We start from the raw sequence: 15,076 nt of genomic DNA, 5'->3' as shown, positions 1-15,076 counted from the left end.
AGGCATGCAGTGAGGGCCAGGGGAGTGGGGTGGGGGCCCCCTAGGAAGTAGGGACAGTCAGAGGCAGGTGGGCTCCTGCAGCCTCTGCCCAGACCTGGAGCTGCGTGGCGGGAACGGCTCAGGAACCCCCAGGCAGTTTCCAGGTGGGCCTCCAACGCCATTGTCCACCCCTAGAGAGCTACCTGTTGGAGGAGCCCGAACCCTACCTGGCTGTGTATCTGCACATGGTGGCCTGGCCCAACGAGTACAACTGCTCGGCCAGCCGACGGATCAATCTGCAAGCACTAGCAGGCGAGGACCACAGGCCCTACACCTTCTTCATCGCCCCAGGGTGAGCCAGGATCTGGGATGTGTGGCTGCCCGTGGGCATGACATGGAGATGGGCGCGGGGCGCATGCTGCTGTTAGAGGGCTGTGAGTGGTGCTGTGAGTGGGCCCGGCAGGATCCAGCCATGACACTTCCCACCCTCCCAGGACCAGAGAGCCAGGCGGGAGTTTCCACCTGAACCTGACCAGCCACTTCCGCTGGTCGGCACTGGAGGTATCTGTGGGCCTATACACGTCGCTGTGCCAGTACTTCAGCGAGGAGGATATGGCGTGGCGTACGGAGGGCATTGTCGCTCTGGAGGAGACCTCGCCCAGCCAGGCTGTCTGCCTAACCCGCCACCTCACCGCCTTTGGTGCCAGCCTCCTTGTGCCCCCCAGCCGTGTCAACTTCGTCTTCCCCGTGAGTGGCACCCACTGTGCTCCCAGGCTCCTGCACAGGGTGGGGGGCCTGGGCGAGTCTGGCCTGATGCTCTACACCCCCCTCAGGAGCCGGCTGCGGGCATGAACTATGTTGTCTTGCTGACGTGTGCCGTGTGTCTAGTGACCTATGCTGTCATGGTTGCGGTCCTGCGGAAGCTGGACCAGCTGGACATGCACCGGGTCCGTGTTATCCCGTTCTGCGGGAAGGGTGGCCGTTTCAAGTATGAGATCCTGGTCAAGACCGGCTGGGGCCGAGGCTCAGGTGAGGGGCGGTTGTCACAATGATGACGATGACGGTGACATTGATGAAGATGAGATGTGATGTGAAACATGCCAAACACTTGTGATAACTATTAGCGTGTTAGTCCTTATAACAACGTTACAGCATAAGCCCTCACAATGTACATGCTGTTGCTGCTCCTGGGAACAGACGGCGCCGAGCTCAGAGGTGGCCTCGGTGACTGCAGGTGCCTCACTGTCTGCAGCTGGCAGGGCCAAGAGACTGACTTTAAAGGGCAAAATCAAGCAGAGTAAGCCTGCTAACCAACAGGGAATTAGGGTGACCTGTGACCTTTAAAAATTACTTTCAAAGCATTCAGAACTCTTAGTCTATTACTAGTGAAGACAGTTCAGGTACAAACGTTTATTTAGTATGCTAACTTTGAATGCTGGAAGCATTTTGTGGAGTGTGAGAAAAGTTTGAACAGAGCTTGCTGTCTTCTCCTCGTGTGACTCCTGACAAGGAGCAGCCTCTCTTCTGGGCCTGGTGAACCATCATGTTCTTTCCTAAGTTTGTATCCGTTGCACTTGCTGTGCTGCAAAATGTCTCGGAGAGTTCTTTAAGGTGAAGGAAGTTCTTTGCCAGTGTCGTTTTCCCTGGGACATCCATCCTTTCTGTCATGCCACTTTCCATTTCATGTGGGTGAGCCCCCTTTGCTAGGTTCCTCTGGCTGCATATCTAGGGTCTCGGATAGCAGCAGCGTCCCTGAGGGCAGCGATTTCTTCTCTAAGCTCCACTCATGTTTCATCTGGGTTGCTCTTCTGCATTGCTACTTCTCATTTTTTGCTGCACTTTCATCCCCATTAGTCAGTTCCTCTCATGATGACCTGTCTGAGATGCCCAGTGGGTTTGTCTGGGGAGACGAGGAGGCTGTCTCTGCATGAGGAGGAGGGGAGTGCATGGTGACCAATCACAACAGACTCTCAAAGGAGTAAGGTGTTTGGTCACTGACCACGGTACTTGTCTGTTACTTGCATTGCGATTAGTAGACTGAAGAGTGGACAGCCAAGTTTGTACTCTGCACAGTTACAGTTAGCAAACTGTGGTGCTGGGATTTCAGTCGTGTTATTGGGCTGGCATTTGCATAACTAGCGTGTGTATCGGAGCCATGAGAGCAAGAGCTGCCTGTGCTTGTTGACTGACTGAAGTTTGATAGATGAAGCAATGTGCCTTGGGTCCCCTGTGTGGGGGCAGCAAGCCCAGAGCCTGTCCCCTCCTGCCCACCATCCAGGCACCACAGCACACGTGGGCATCATGCTGTTCGGGGCAGACAGCCACAGCGGCCACCGGCACCTGGATGGGGATGGGGCCTTCCACCGCAACAGCTTGGACATCTTCCAGATTGCCACACCACACAGCCTGGGCAGCCTGTGGAAGATCCGTGTGTGGCATGACAACAAAGGTTGGGGCACTATGCCGCTTGGCCCCACCACCCTGCACCCTGGTCCCCCTGTCCCCACCTCCCCGCCCACAGGGCTGAGCCCCAGCCCTAACTACCCCTGCCTACCCCCGCAGGGCTTAGCCCTGCCTGGTTCCTACAGCATGTCATCGTCAGGGATCTGCAGAGTGCCCGCAGCACCTTCTTCCTGGTCAATGACTGGCTGTCGGTGGAGACGGAGGCCAATGGGGGCCTGGTGGAGAAGGAGGTGCTGGCGGCAAGTAGGGCTCCCCCTCCTGCCTGCCCAGGCTGGGTGGGGGTGGGCGCTCTGCATGGCCTCCTGCAGCCCTTCCTGCCCCCAGGCGATGCGGCCCTGCAGCGGTTCCGGCGCCTCCTTGTGGCCGAGCTACAGCGCGGCTTCTTCGACAAGCACATCTGGCTCTCACTGTGGGACCGGCCACCACGCAGCCGTTTCACTCGTGTTCAGCGGGCCACCTGCTGCATCCTCCTGCTCTGCCTCTTCCTGGGTGCCAACACAGTGTGGTACAGGGTCATGGGAGATGCTGCCCACAGGTGGGTGCCTCCAGGGTGGGCAAGGCTTCCCCTGCCCGGCTCTCTCCTGCCCCCTGCCTCACACAGTGCCCATTCTCTCCTCTCTCCTCTTGCCTCCCCCGCCCCCGCCTCACACGGTGCCCACTCTCCCCTCTCACCTCCCCCAGCATGCAATTCATGTCCAGTCTGATACCACTGAGTGTTGACACGGTTGCCATTGGCCTGGTGTCCAGTGTGGTTGTCTACCCTGTCTACCTGGTCATCCTGTTTCTCTTCCGGATGTCCCGGAGCCAGGTGAGCTGGGGCTGTGAGTCATGGACGGAGTGGTGTCAGGGCTGTACCATCTAGGACAGAGCCACACAGGGAGTCAGGGAGCCAAAAGCTCTTTCTTTGAAAAGAGCGACAAAAGCGACAAACCTTTAGCTAGACAGACAAAGAGAAAAACAGGGAAGAAGCAAGTTCCTAAAACTGGCAACGAAAGAGGCATCGCTACTAGCCTTATAGAAACAAAAAAGATTGTAAGGGATTACGGTGAGCAACTGTATGCCAACAAATTAGAAAACTAAGGAGAAATGGACAAGTTCCTGGAAAGATACATAACAGAACTGACTCAGAAGAAATAGATCACCTGAGCAGTACTGTAACAAGTATGGAGATTGCACCAGTAATTCAGCACCCCACAAGTAAACCCAGGCTGAGGTGGCTTCACCGCTTAATTCTACCAAACATTTAAAGAAAAGTTAACACCAGACCTTCACAAATTTTTCCCTAAAATGGAAGAGGAGGGAACACTTCCTAACTCACTCTACGAGGCCAGCATTACCCTGATACCAAAACCAGACAAAGGTATCACAAGAAAAGGGAAACTACAGACCAATGCCGCTTATGAATAAAAAAAAATACAGACGCAAAAATCCTTAACAAAAACTAGCATCCAAATCCAGCAACATATAGGAAGGCTCATACACCACAACCAAGTGGGTTAACCCCAGGCAGGCATCACAGCACATACTGGAGTGCACATGTGGCTATTTGTGTTAAATTAAGTAGAATGAAAAATTCAGTTCCTTGGTTGCACAGGAGCCCTGGTGGCACAGTGGTTAAGAGCTTGGCTGCTAACCAAAAGTTGGCAGTTCGAATCCACCAGCCACTCCTTAGAAACCCTATAGGGCAGTTCTACTCTGTCCTATAGCATCGCTATGAGTCGGAATCGATTCTACGGCAATGGGTTTGGTTTTTGGTTGCACTAGCTACATTTTGAATGTTCAGTATCCACATGTGGCTAGTGGCTACTGTATTGGGCAGTGCAAATAAAGAGCATGCCTATCCTTCCAGAAAATTCGTTTGGTTACTTCTCAGGCCTCCCAGACCTACCTCCTTTCCCTGCAGGTGGCCAGTGGCCCGAGCCCCACCCCTGCTGGGCAGCAGGTGTTGGACATCAACAGCTACCTAGACTCGTCTGTGTTGGACAGCTCCTTCCTCACCTTTTCTGGGCTCCGTGCTGAGGTGATGGCTTGACTGGGGCCCAGGGAGCCCCAGGCTGGGCGGGTCCTGCTGCCTCTGCGCAGCCAGAGTCTGAGGCCCTCTCTGTATTTCTCAATAGGTCTTTGCTGAACAAATGAGAAATGAATTATTTCTGGATGATTCTAAAAGGTGGGCCCCCAGTGAAAACATGTGCCTTGCTGTAGGCTGCAGGGTCTGGGCCGCGTGGACCTGTCCAGTGGTGGCTGGGTCTTGGGTCTCATCACACACGGTCCCAGAATGCACATCTGTCCATGATGGACCTGGGTCTGTGCGCATGCAGGCCTATGCCCTGGGCCCCCTCACTGATGCATTTCCCCTGTAGCCTGGTGTGCTGGCCATCCAGTGAGGGCTCATTCAGCTGGCCAGACCTGCTCAGTGACCCATCAATCATGGGCAGCACCCTGCAGCGGCTAGCTCGGGGACTGCCAGGGCGCACGCTGGGCCTGGAGGAGGACGGCCTCTCCCTGGTCAGCCCCTCCTCACCCGCCAAATACTTCTCGGCTTCAGGTGAGTGGGGTGGAGGAGGTGGGGTGGGGTTGCACTGGTGGGCTCCCCTCTGAGGCCGACCCACCCTGACTGCCCCTCCAGATGAAGACTTGATCCGCCAGATTCTGGCTGAAGGGGCCAGCAGCCTGGTCCCCACCCAGGACACCCGGGTGGACACGGATCTGCTCACCAGCATGTGAGTGCCTGGCCCCCGGAGGCTGGGGGTAGGGGAAGGAGGGTGGGGGCTCCTGGTGTCATCATGCGCAGCAAGCCCTGCTTCGGCCTGGCTCTCCCCATTCTGTCTTGTGTGGTAGCCAGGCCGGGTCATGGCCTCTCTCATCCTCTGGCCCCTCATCTGGGGAAGGGGAGCACCGGCCTCATGGGTGGCCTGGGGACTGTCCCCACGGACTTCTGCCCTTCAGGGAGCAGTGGGCCCATGGGGCGCGTGGCTAGAATCTTATAAGGTCTTTCCATGCTGTGGCATGCTTCAGGACACCCCTTCTCTTTATCTTTATGGCTGAGTAGTATTCTGTCACGTGCACGCGTAGACTACATGTTTTTCATCCATCATCTGCCAATGGATATTTTAGTTGTTCCCACCTTTTGGCTCTTGTGAAAAGCGTTGCAGTGAACATTGGTGTATGGTTTCTGTTTGCATTTCTGCCTTCTCTTCTTCTGGGTATATACCTAGGATTGGGATTGCTGGGTCACTGGGTAGTTCTCTGTTCAAGTTTTTGAGGAACCACCAAACTGTTTTTGTTTTTCCACCATGACTGTACCCACCAGCAGTGGATGAGGGTACTTCGGTTCCTTCTTGACTCTTCTCTTTTTGTATCATTCCTCATGCAAGCACCCCACAAATCCGTTCACTCCTTCTAAAACTACTCAGAATGGCTGCTTCTGTCCTCCTGCACTTCTGTACCTTCCAACCACAAATCATCCCTGGCCTGGATTATTTCAGGGCCCTTGGGTTCTCTCAGCGCTGTTCCTCCTCTATATTCTCTGCCTACACCAGAGAGAGCCTGTTCCCTGATGTAAGATCATGTTGCTGCCCACCAGGACTCTGGTTATCTATTGCTGCATAACAGAGCACCCCCAAATTCAACAATCAGATGGTGGGAGCCCTTAGTTCCTCCCCACGTGGCCTCTCCACAGTGCTCCTTCAGTGTCCTTACAACATGGTGCCCGGTGTTCCCTAGACTGAGTGACCCAAGAGAACAAGGGAGACGCCACATGGCCTTTTATGACCCAGCCTCATTTCTGCAGCATCCTCTTGGCAACTGTGGTGTCAAGTTGGCTCCCAACTCATGGCGGCTCCATGCACAATGGAATGAAATGCTGCTCAGTCCATCCCAGGATAGGTTGCAGACCAGACCATTATGATCTGTACGGTTTTCACTGGCTGATTTTTAGATCACCAGGCCATTCCCCCTAGTCTTACTCTGGAAGCTGTGCTGAAACCTGTTCAGCATCCTAGCAACATGAAGGCCTCCACTGACAAACGATGGGGGTGGTTACACATGAGGTCCACTGGCTGGGAATCGAACCTGGGTCTCCTGCAGGGAAGGCAAGAATTCTACACTTGAACCATCACTCCCCGGTAAATAATATTTACTAATTTTATAATAAATTAAGTCCATTACTTTTATAATAGGAAAGTCCATTTCAAGAGAACACCGTGAGTCCCTCACATTCATCTCGTACTCTCTCTCTCTGCTCCTGTCTCAGTGTAGAACCTCTTACTGACCAGGAGACACTCAGCCCAGGTGGGCACGTGGATGGGCTTGGGCTGCTCTCTCCAGGCGCTGGCAGTGATGCCCTGCAAGAACTTCCTCCGTGGCATGTCGTGGTCCTGTGTTTCCCCTTCCCCTTCCTCTCCTGTTGTCAATTCTTTTCCTCCTTTCTCGCCCTCATTTCCTCTCACTCCTGCAGTTCCTCCTCCTCTCTAGTGTAGCAGCTCTGGAATCGGGATGGTCAGGGTAGCACAAAGGGTTGCAAAGATGCCCTGGCCCCATGACAGCTGGTCCTGAGCAGCTCTCTGAGTCCCCCAGAACCCTGCATACTGTTGGAGTCTGAGAGATGCACAAAAGTTACTTTAATCTCAGTACAGAACTGCATGGAGCACGATGCACTTGTAGAGAATGTGTGTATGTGGGGGCAGGGCAAGGGGTGAGGCATGGAAGGTTCTAGACATAGCATGTGGACGGTGCCCTGGCTGCTGGGGGTGTAGGCGGGGCACTGCAGCTGGGCAGTGAGAGGCAGTGGCTGCCCATCTACTGGGACAAGGGCCCAAGGGGTGGCCAGGCAGGAGAAGGGCGTGAGCGAGTCACAGATGCAGGACGTGGCAGCTGGCACAAGCAGGAAGTGAGCAGGGAAAGGAGCAGAAATGGACATGGCTTTCTTGAAGCCACCAGGTGGCTGCATGTCCTGCACTCCCAGCCCAACATCCCCCCTGGTCTGGGGTAAAGCCTGCCCTCCCTGGGTCCCAGGAGGGAGTGGGTGGTGGTGACGGTCCCCCCCCCCCCCCACCAAGGGCGTAGCAGTCACGGCCCCCTGTGCTCAGGTCCAGCACTCCTGGGGAGAGGACTGAGGCACTGATGCTACACAGGCTCGGGGAGAAAGGGCCACCCACCCTGGGCCTGGGCTGGGATGAGCCCTCCTCAGCGAAGCTCTGCCACACAGGTATGCCCTTGGGTCACGATGCCCCTGCACAGCCCCTGGCTCTGGCCACTAGTCACAGGTTGTCTCTCCCTCCCAGGGCTGGTGGAGGGTCCGCGGAAGCGCCTGCTGCCAGCCTGGTGCTCCCGCCTGGCCCATGGGCTCAGCCTGCTCCTGGTGGCACTGTCTGTGGGCCTTTCGGGTTGGGTCGGCACTGGCTTCCCCTCCAGCATCAGCGTCATGTGGCTGCTGTCCAGCAGCTCCAGCCTCCTTGCCTCGTTCCTCGGCTGGGAACCACTCAAGGTGAGGGGGCTGGGGGCCTCGGCCCCCCATGCCAGCCCTCTGACACCCCTCACTGGCCCCTCCTGAGTTCCCCCTACACCAGCCCTCCAGTGCTCCCCGCCATGTACCCCCGCGCTGAGCCTCCTACGTACTGCCTGCACTGGTCCCCCCGCAAAGTCTCCCCCCACCGACCTTCCGATGCCCCCCTGCGCCGGCCTCCCCCTGATGCCAGCCCCCCCAGGTCCTGTTGGAGGCCCTGTACTTCTCACTGGTGGCCAAGCGGCTGCACCCCGATGAGGACGACACACTGGTGGAGAGCCCAGCCGTGACGCCCGTGAGCGAGCGTGTGCCCCGTGTCCGGCCCCCACACGGCTTCGCACTCTTCCTGGCCAAGGAGGAGGCCCGCAAGGTCAAGAGGCTGCACAGGGTGCTGCGGGTGAGCTGGCTGCTGCCACCCACCCCCTGCCTCCCCGCTGGCGCCCCCCCACGTCTCCCCCACCCCTGCCTCCCTGCCAGCGACTACCCCATGTCCACAGCCACCTGTTGGTCCCCTTTCTTGAAAACTCCATGTTCCCCTTTTCTGACCATGGAGGGCTCTTCAGTGGGTGTCTGGGGTCCTGGCTACACCAGGTCCCCCCATCACACTGCCCAGCCCCTGCTTGTGCCCCACTGAGCTTGCCAGCCCTTGGGCACATCTGCCCCCAGATGGAGGCACTGGGTGTCAGTGTTGTCCTCCTTAGCACCAGGACCCTGGCCGTGGGCAGTCTGCTGCCAGGCATCCCAGGAGGACCTTCCCTGTTACAGTGGAGTGGCTGGGTGGGTCTGGGGGCATCACAGGTCCCTGTGGGCAGAAGACGGGCCTCTGTCTCCCCAGAACCTCCTGGTGTACATGCTTTTTCTTCTGGTGACGCTGCTGGCCACCTATGGGGACGCCTCGTGCCATGGCCACGCCTACCGCCTGCAGAGTGCCATCAAGCAGGAGCTGGACAGCCGGGCCTTCCTGGCCATCACTCGGTACAAGGCCCTGCCCACCTCAGCCTGCCTCAGAGTGGTCCCAAGCTCTCAGCCCAGCAGCTCTGCCCCAGGGGACACTGGGCAGTGTCTGGAGACATTTCTGGTTGTCAGGACGGGGTGGTGGCTGCTTGCACTGAGTGGTGGAGGCCCAGGATGCAGCCCCCCAGAGACCAATCTGGCCCATCTGTCAGGGCCAAGGGAGGAGCCAGTGGACCTCATCCCCTCCAGCAGTGGCACCCACCTTCTGCGCATGAGACCTCTGAACCTGGCTGGGCCTGGGAGCTGCGGGTCAGAGCGCTGTCTGTTTGGTCCTGGCAGGTCAGACGAGTTCTGGCTGTGGATGTCCCGCGTGCTGCTCCCCTACGTCCACGGGAATCAGTCCAGCCCAGAGCTGGGGCCCCCGCGGCTGCGGCAGGTGCGCCTACAGGAAGGTGAGCAGGGTGGGCACCCAGCACCCACCCACAGAGGACCTTTTCTGGGCTTTAACTCAGCTTTGCCCCCTACCTAGCCTGTGACCTTGGCCCGCCCTCGGCCCCAGTTTCCTTGCCTGTAAGGTCGAGAGAATGATATCACCTGATTGGCTGCCAGATAGGTTATGGGAGCTTGTGGGTGAGCAGGGCGCCGCCCAGGCATCTGGTGAACCCTGTCCATGTGCCTACTCCCGCTCAGCCACAGGAGGCTTCAGCACCAGTGACTACAGCGTTGGCTGGGAGCATGCTGCCCGCAACAGCTCCGCAACATGGGCCTACTCAGCGCCTGATCTGTTGGGGTAAGCAGTGCAGTGAGGCCCCGTCCCTTCGAGGGGGAGGAGTGCCCCAGGAGTATGATTCCAACACTGACCCTGCCCACCAGAGTCTGGCACTGGGGCGCCTGCGCCGTGTATGACAGCGGGGGCTACGTGCAGGAGCTGGGGCTAAGCCTGGAGGAAAGCCGTGCACAGCTGAATTTCCTGCAGCAGCACCGCTGGGTGGACAACAGGTGGGGCTGTCTCCAGCACTCACACAGGCCTCTCCACTCACACATACTTGGGATCATGGCCCCCATCCCCACCCCTACAGACTCAAATCCATCCATCTCTTGTCCACTGTGCCCCAGGTCCACCCGTGTCCTCCATCCTCCCCTTCACCTCCAGGATTAGCTCCCTGCCCACCACCAGGTCCCTCTCCCCCCACCTCTGCACCACCAGTTCACCCACTCATGGGAATGCAGCCTCTGTCCAGGGTCTCCTCTCTGGTGAGCCCCCTCTCCTATCCCTCCTGTAGGAGCCGCGCTGTGTTTGTGGAGCTCACACGCTACAGCCCAGCGGTGGGGCTGCACGCCGCTGTCACACTGCGCCTTGAGTTCCCTGTGACTGGACAGGTGGTGGCTGCCCTCAGCATCCGTCCCTTCACCCTGCAGCGCCTCAGCACTGGCCTATCCCTGCAGCTGCTCACCTCGGTGAGCCCTGCCCTGTCCTGGAGGCCCTGCCCCTCAGGAAAGACCCTTCCCCTCCCCGCCCCGGTCTCTCTGTGGCCATGCTGAGCCCACATCTGTCCACCTGCAGGTGAGCCTCCTGCTGTTTGCACTGTACTTCCTGGCGGCTGAGACCTGGGCCTGGAAGAGAGAAGGGTGTGGGCGTGTGGCGAGGCCCGGGGCCTGGGTGCGAGGGTTGCTGGCTGTGCTGGCGGCAGCCGCAGCACTCGTACGCCTGGCCCAACTGGGTGCTGCTGACCGCCAGTGGGCCCGCTTTGTGGGTGGCCGCTTGCGCCACTTTATCAGCTTCGAGCAGGTGGCACAGCTGAGCACCATGGCCCGTGGCCTTGCCGCGTTGCTGCTCTTCATGCTCCTGGTCAAGGTGAGATGGGTGGGAATGGGGGCAGCGCTTGCCCACCCACACCACAGACTGACTGTCTACCTGCCTGCAGGCTGCACAGCAGCTGCGCTTCGTGCGCCAGTGGTCGGTTTTTGGCAAGACGCTGTGTCGGGCCCTGCCAGAGCTCGTGGGTACAGCCGTGACCCTGGTGGTGCTCGCCATGGCCTACACCCAGCTGGCTGTCCTGGTGGGTGCTAGGTGCTGCCTGGGGGGTGGCAGGTGGTGTAGCAGACCAGCCTTCACTTGCACCTTCCTTGCAGCTGGTCTCCTCTGGTGTGGACTCACTGCGCAGCGCTACCCGGGCCCTCCTGGTGCTGTGTCCCAACATGGGAGGCGTCGCCCTGTGCCCAGCCGAGCCTTGGCGCCTGTCCCTGCTGCTGTGCACAGGGCTCTGGATGCTGCGTCTGTGGGGCGCCCTGCGGCTGGGTGCCATTCTCCTGCGCTGGCACTACCACGCCCTGCATGGTGAGCTCTACCGGCCAGCTTGGGAGCCGCAGGACTACGAGATGGTGGAGCTGTTCCTGCGCCGCCTGCGCCTCTGGTTGGGCTTCAGCAAGGTCAAGGAGGTGGGTACGGCCCAGGGGGGGGAGAGGGACGCACCCTGGGCCCCAGGGAGCCCAGGGTGCAGCCGGACTGACCGAGCCCCTGTGCCGCCCCCAGTTCCGCCACAAAGTCCGTTTCGAGGGCATGGAGCCGCTGCCCTCGCGCTCATCCAGGGACTCCAAGTCATCCCCCGATGCACCCCCACCCAGCACGGGCTCAGACGCCTCACGCCCCTCCACCTCCTCCAGCCAGCTGGACATAGGCCTGGTCCGGCCAGGGCTGCGGGGGGAGCCTGAGCCCTCCCGCCTGCACGTGGTCTTCGAGGCCCTTCTGGCCCAGTTTGACCGACTCAATCAGGCCACTGAGGAAGTGTACCAGCTGGAGCGGCGGCTGCAGGGCCTACATGGCTGTAGGGGCAACATGCCCCCCACCCCACCTCCCCCTGGTCCCCAGCCAGCTCTGCCTAGCCGCCTTGCCCGGGCCAGCCGGGGCATTGGCTTGGCCACAGGCCCCAGCAGAGCGTCCCTGCGGGCCAAGAACAAGGTGCGACCCAGCAGCACTTAGCGGGGCCAGCCTGCCGAGGGCCATGGAGGACACCGCTCAGTATTAACTTCTGCTTCGAGGCTCCAGGCCAGACAAAAACCTCTGCATGCAGGTCCCACACAGAGATGCTAGAGCCCGTCTGTCTGTGGGTGTCAGCACTTTAACGTGGCTGCATAGCCAGCCAGGACCAGGGTCCCCTCCCCACACTGCGGGAGGACATAGCAGTATTGGACCGAGTGAGTGCTCAGCCTCTGGGCGCTAACTTACTCCCAGTCCTCAGGTACAGGTGCAGCGGGCTATGCCCAGCGATGGCTCCCCTGCACCCCGTTCTCCTCCCCTAAGTTATTGCCCTCCTACCCCGCTGCGCGCTTGCCCCCACCTCCCTGTCTGCCGTCAGTAATTTATACGGGGTAAATGTGTATTTTTGTATGTCGGTATCTCACTCGGGCTGAGGCCCATGGTTGCCCACGTTGCAGTGGGAGCCGATCGCAGCGCTGTCTCCCTCCTCGGTACCTGCCCATGCAGGGCTGACCTCGACAGGTGTAGCCGGGCACCAGGGACGCGACGCTGTTTCTAGGATCCGAGTCTGGCCAGATGCTGGGACATTGGCTGGAGGGGGACAGCTGCTCCATCACAGCGACCTTGTCCCCTCACTGGTACGAGTACACAAGGAAGGTCGCAACCCAGGCCTGCTGGCTTTAGTGTGGCCCAAAGGAGGACGAAGCTGTGGTGGGAGGGTCTGTGAGAGGGAAAGGGCCGCCCCGGGCTGGCTCCCGGGGAGTAAACCTGACAGTGCACATGAAAACACGTGTGGGGCCCCTCCTCGGAGCTGCTACGCCTGTGCCAGAACCTCGTGCCACCTCTGTGGGCACGGCTGCAGCTACAGCCTTGACCCCCGTCCCCCAACAAAACAGACAAAGTCAAATAAATAAGTTGGCTGACTGCTACCTGTGTGTCTGGGCACAGTGACAGCCGTGGGCTGCATGGCCCCTTTATTTCATTTGCCCAGGAGAAGAAACTGGGCCATGTAGGGGGTGGGAGGCTGAAGTGGCCACAAGGTGCCCAGGGTGGGACGGGAGGGAGGTATCTCATCAGCCCTGACAGGACCAGGCATCCACCCACAACCCAGCATCACACAAATTCTGTGAAGTCGTCTACTGAGGAGATGAGGCGCTTTCTCTGGCCGGTTTCATAGGTGGGTGTGGCCTCTGCAGGGGCCTTGGTGTTGGCCGGAGGATGCATCTGCACCAGAGGCAGGCTAGGGTTCAGGTAATTGGCTTCCTCCCGGATCTGGGGACAGGAGAGTTGACAGAAGCCCAGATGGCACGGGCACCTGCGGCCTGGGACGCTGTTAACAGCGCTGACCAGGTAGGTACCACCTGCTCCAGAAAACCAGCAGGCCACGGGCTCAAAGGCCCCACACACCCTCCCCTGCACCCCTGCCGCACCCCTGCCCCACCCCACATGCCCTCCCCCTACCCGGTGACGTAGCCGCTTGATGTGGCGGAGCCGGGCAATCCACTTGGAAGGGTAGATGTCAGTGGGGTTAGAGCGGCTGTGGTGGACCTGGGAGGCCATCTAAGTGGGCAGAAGCAGAAGGGCCACTGAGCCCACCTGCCCACCACCATGGTGTGGGACCCCAGGAGTGGCACATAACTCACGTTGGCATGCAAGGCCATCTGGCGGGCCACGAAGGGCAGGTTACAGTCAGACACGATCTTGGCCATACTGGTGTCCACCAGGCCCTCCATGTCTGGGAAGACACAGAACTTGGTCAGCACTCAGCCCGGGGGCCCCCCTGCCCACCCAGCCTGGCCAAGCTCACCTTTCCGGCACTGGAGTGAGACCAGGTTGCACTCATAGTCCAGAGGAGTGATAATCACATGCACGAAGTTGAACTGGCCCTGCTGGCGGGAGGGAGCTTAGCCAGGCCCGTAAGGTGCCACAGCCCCACTTGGCTCAGGAAGGTGCTGGGTCAGCAGGTGCTGGAGGCTGTCACCTCTCCGCTTGGTTTACAGGACTTCAGCCCCCACCAGTGGCCCTTCACACGCTGACGACCCCCAGCATCCATCCAAGTTCATTTGACCCTGTGCTAATCCAGTACTCCCTTCTCTCCGTGAGGTCAGCCCTTGGCAGCTCTGGGACTTGTGTCCCTGTCACCCTGCTTGGCTGAGGAACTCTCCCAGAGACAGGGCTGTCACTGCCCCTATCTTAGAGGGGCCCCGCCTGGGTCTCTCACTAGAGTTGGAGCCCTGCCAGCCCTGTGGTAACCTGGTGGAGCCCCATGTCCTGTACCTTGATGGTGCCCAGCCTGAAGTCCTCGCCAGAGTCGTTGTAGACAATGGACACAAAGTCATTGCCCAGGTGGCGCTTCTTGTCACAGCGGTGCTTGTCCCCATCCTTGGTGGGCATCAGGGTGGCGATGTGAAAGACTGCTACAGGAACGAGGCAGGCTGGAGGAGGATCCTTGAGGGGTGCCCACCCAAGCAGTCCCAGGGAAGCCAGGGTTTGTTGCCCAGCCAGTGGCGCAGCTCCCCTTCCGGAGGCTTGCAAAGGCAGAGACACCAGCCCACCACAAGCTCACCACCCAGTCTGGCAGCCCGGGCCCGGCACTCCTAGGAGCCTCCTGGAAGGGGGCGCCACAGTCCCCACCTTGCATGATGTCATCATGCCAGCAGTAGGTGAACTGGCCGTCCTCGCCGCCCACATCCAAGCCACCCAGGTACACCTTGTCAGGCTGGCAGTCCTTGAGCTCAATGAGCTTGCCCAGGCCCGTCAGGAATTCTGTATACCTGTAGGAGCCGTGCTCGTTGGAGAGGATGGCGAGCTCACTGTTGCTCTGTGAGGAGATGGGAGGAGAATGGTGGCACCCAGGGTCGGGCCTCTGACCAGCAGCCTCCCACCCCAGGACAGTTCTAGGGGCTGGAGGGCCTGTCATCATTGGGGGTGACATAGGAGCACTCTGCCTTGGCCATCTTCTGACTCAGTGCATAGCAACTCCCCTGCCAAATATGCGGTATCATCCCAACTTGCCCTTTCTCCCACTCTCCAGACACAGTCAGTAGGCAAATCCTGTCAGCTCCAACTCTGCCTTGCACCATGGAGCTGCTCCAGGTCTAGGTAGTCACAGGCCCTCCACAGGCCCCACCCAGTAGTCCGTTCTCCATTCTCCATACCACAGCTGCAGCTCTGAGCCACCCCAGGCCTCCTGCCCTCAG

General features: G+C 59.3%; 2 protein-coding genes across 10 annotated transcripts in view; one reads left to right on the top strand and one right to left on the bottom strand.

The window, feature by feature from the left end:
• PKD1 (polycystin 1, transient receptor potential channel interacting) overlaps positions 1 to 11,881 on the top strand; it is a 40,047-nt gene extending 28,166 nt beyond the window's left edge. Inside the window, exons 24-46 of one of the 4 annotated variants that reach the window (XM_049905127.1) lie at positions 175 to 331; positions 474 to 726; positions 813 to 1,008; positions 2,258 to 2,428; positions 2,542 to 2,685; positions 2,767 to 2,977; positions 3,124 to 3,250; positions 4,346 to 4,462; positions 4,560 to 4,609; positions 4,803 to 4,987; positions 5,069 to 5,162; positions 7,530 to 7,648; positions 7,725 to 7,927; positions 8,148 to 8,342; positions 8,781 to 8,920; positions 9,239 to 9,351; positions 9,590 to 9,689; positions 9,773 to 9,898; positions 10,183 to 10,357; positions 10,464 to 10,754; positions 10,825 to 10,959; positions 11,033 to 11,338; positions 11,433 to 11,881. In XM_049905127.1, coding sequence (XP_049761084.1) covers positions 175 to 331; positions 474 to 726; positions 813 to 1,008; positions 2,258 to 2,428; positions 2,542 to 2,685; positions 2,767 to 2,977; positions 3,124 to 3,250; positions 4,346 to 4,462; positions 4,560 to 4,609; positions 4,803 to 4,987; positions 5,069 to 5,162; positions 7,530 to 7,648; positions 7,725 to 7,927; positions 8,148 to 8,342; positions 8,781 to 8,920; positions 9,239 to 9,351; positions 9,590 to 9,689; positions 9,773 to 9,898; positions 10,183 to 10,357; positions 10,464 to 10,754; positions 10,825 to 10,959; positions 11,033 to 11,338; positions 11,433 to 11,879 — 4,055 coding nt within the window. In that variant the 3' untranslated portion in view covers positions 11,880 to 11,881. The other 3 variants (XM_049905129.1, XM_049905131.1, XM_049905128.1) reach the window with 3 other exon arrangements.
• Positions 11,882 to 12,971: 1,090 nt separating this feature from the next.
• TSC2 (TSC complex subunit 2) overlaps positions 12,972 to 15,076 on the bottom strand; it is a 32,722-nt gene continuing 30,617 nt past the window's right edge. For 5 of the 6 annotated variants that reach the window (XM_049905137.1, XM_049905136.1, XM_049905132.1 and 2 more), the window contains 6 exons: positions 14,511 to 14,697; positions 14,154 to 14,293; positions 13,684 to 13,762; positions 13,520 to 13,611; positions 13,338 to 13,436; positions 12,972 to 13,148 (listed from right to left, as the gene is read on the bottom strand). In XM_049905137.1, the coding sequence (XP_049761094.1) occupies positions 12,990 to 13,148; positions 13,338 to 13,436; positions 13,520 to 13,611; positions 13,684 to 13,762; positions 14,154 to 14,293; positions 14,511 to 14,697 (756 nt within the window). In that variant the 3' untranslated portion in view covers positions 12,972 to 12,989. The remainder of the gene's footprint in view (positions 13,149 to 13,337; positions 13,437 to 13,519; positions 13,612 to 13,683; positions 13,763 to 14,153; positions 14,294 to 14,510; positions 14,698 to 15,076) is intronic. The other variant, XM_049905133.1, reaches the window with a different exon arrangement.

The sequence above is a fragment of the Elephas maximus genome, chromosome 12 (genome assembly GCF_024166365.1).
Source record: "Elephas maximus indicus isolate mEleMax1 chromosome 12, mEleMax1 primary haplotype, whole genome shotgun sequence".
NCBI lineage: Eukaryota > Metazoa > Chordata > Mammalia > Proboscidea > Elephantidae > Elephas > Elephas maximus.
This window is presented reverse-complemented; position numbering and strand designations above follow the sequence as displayed.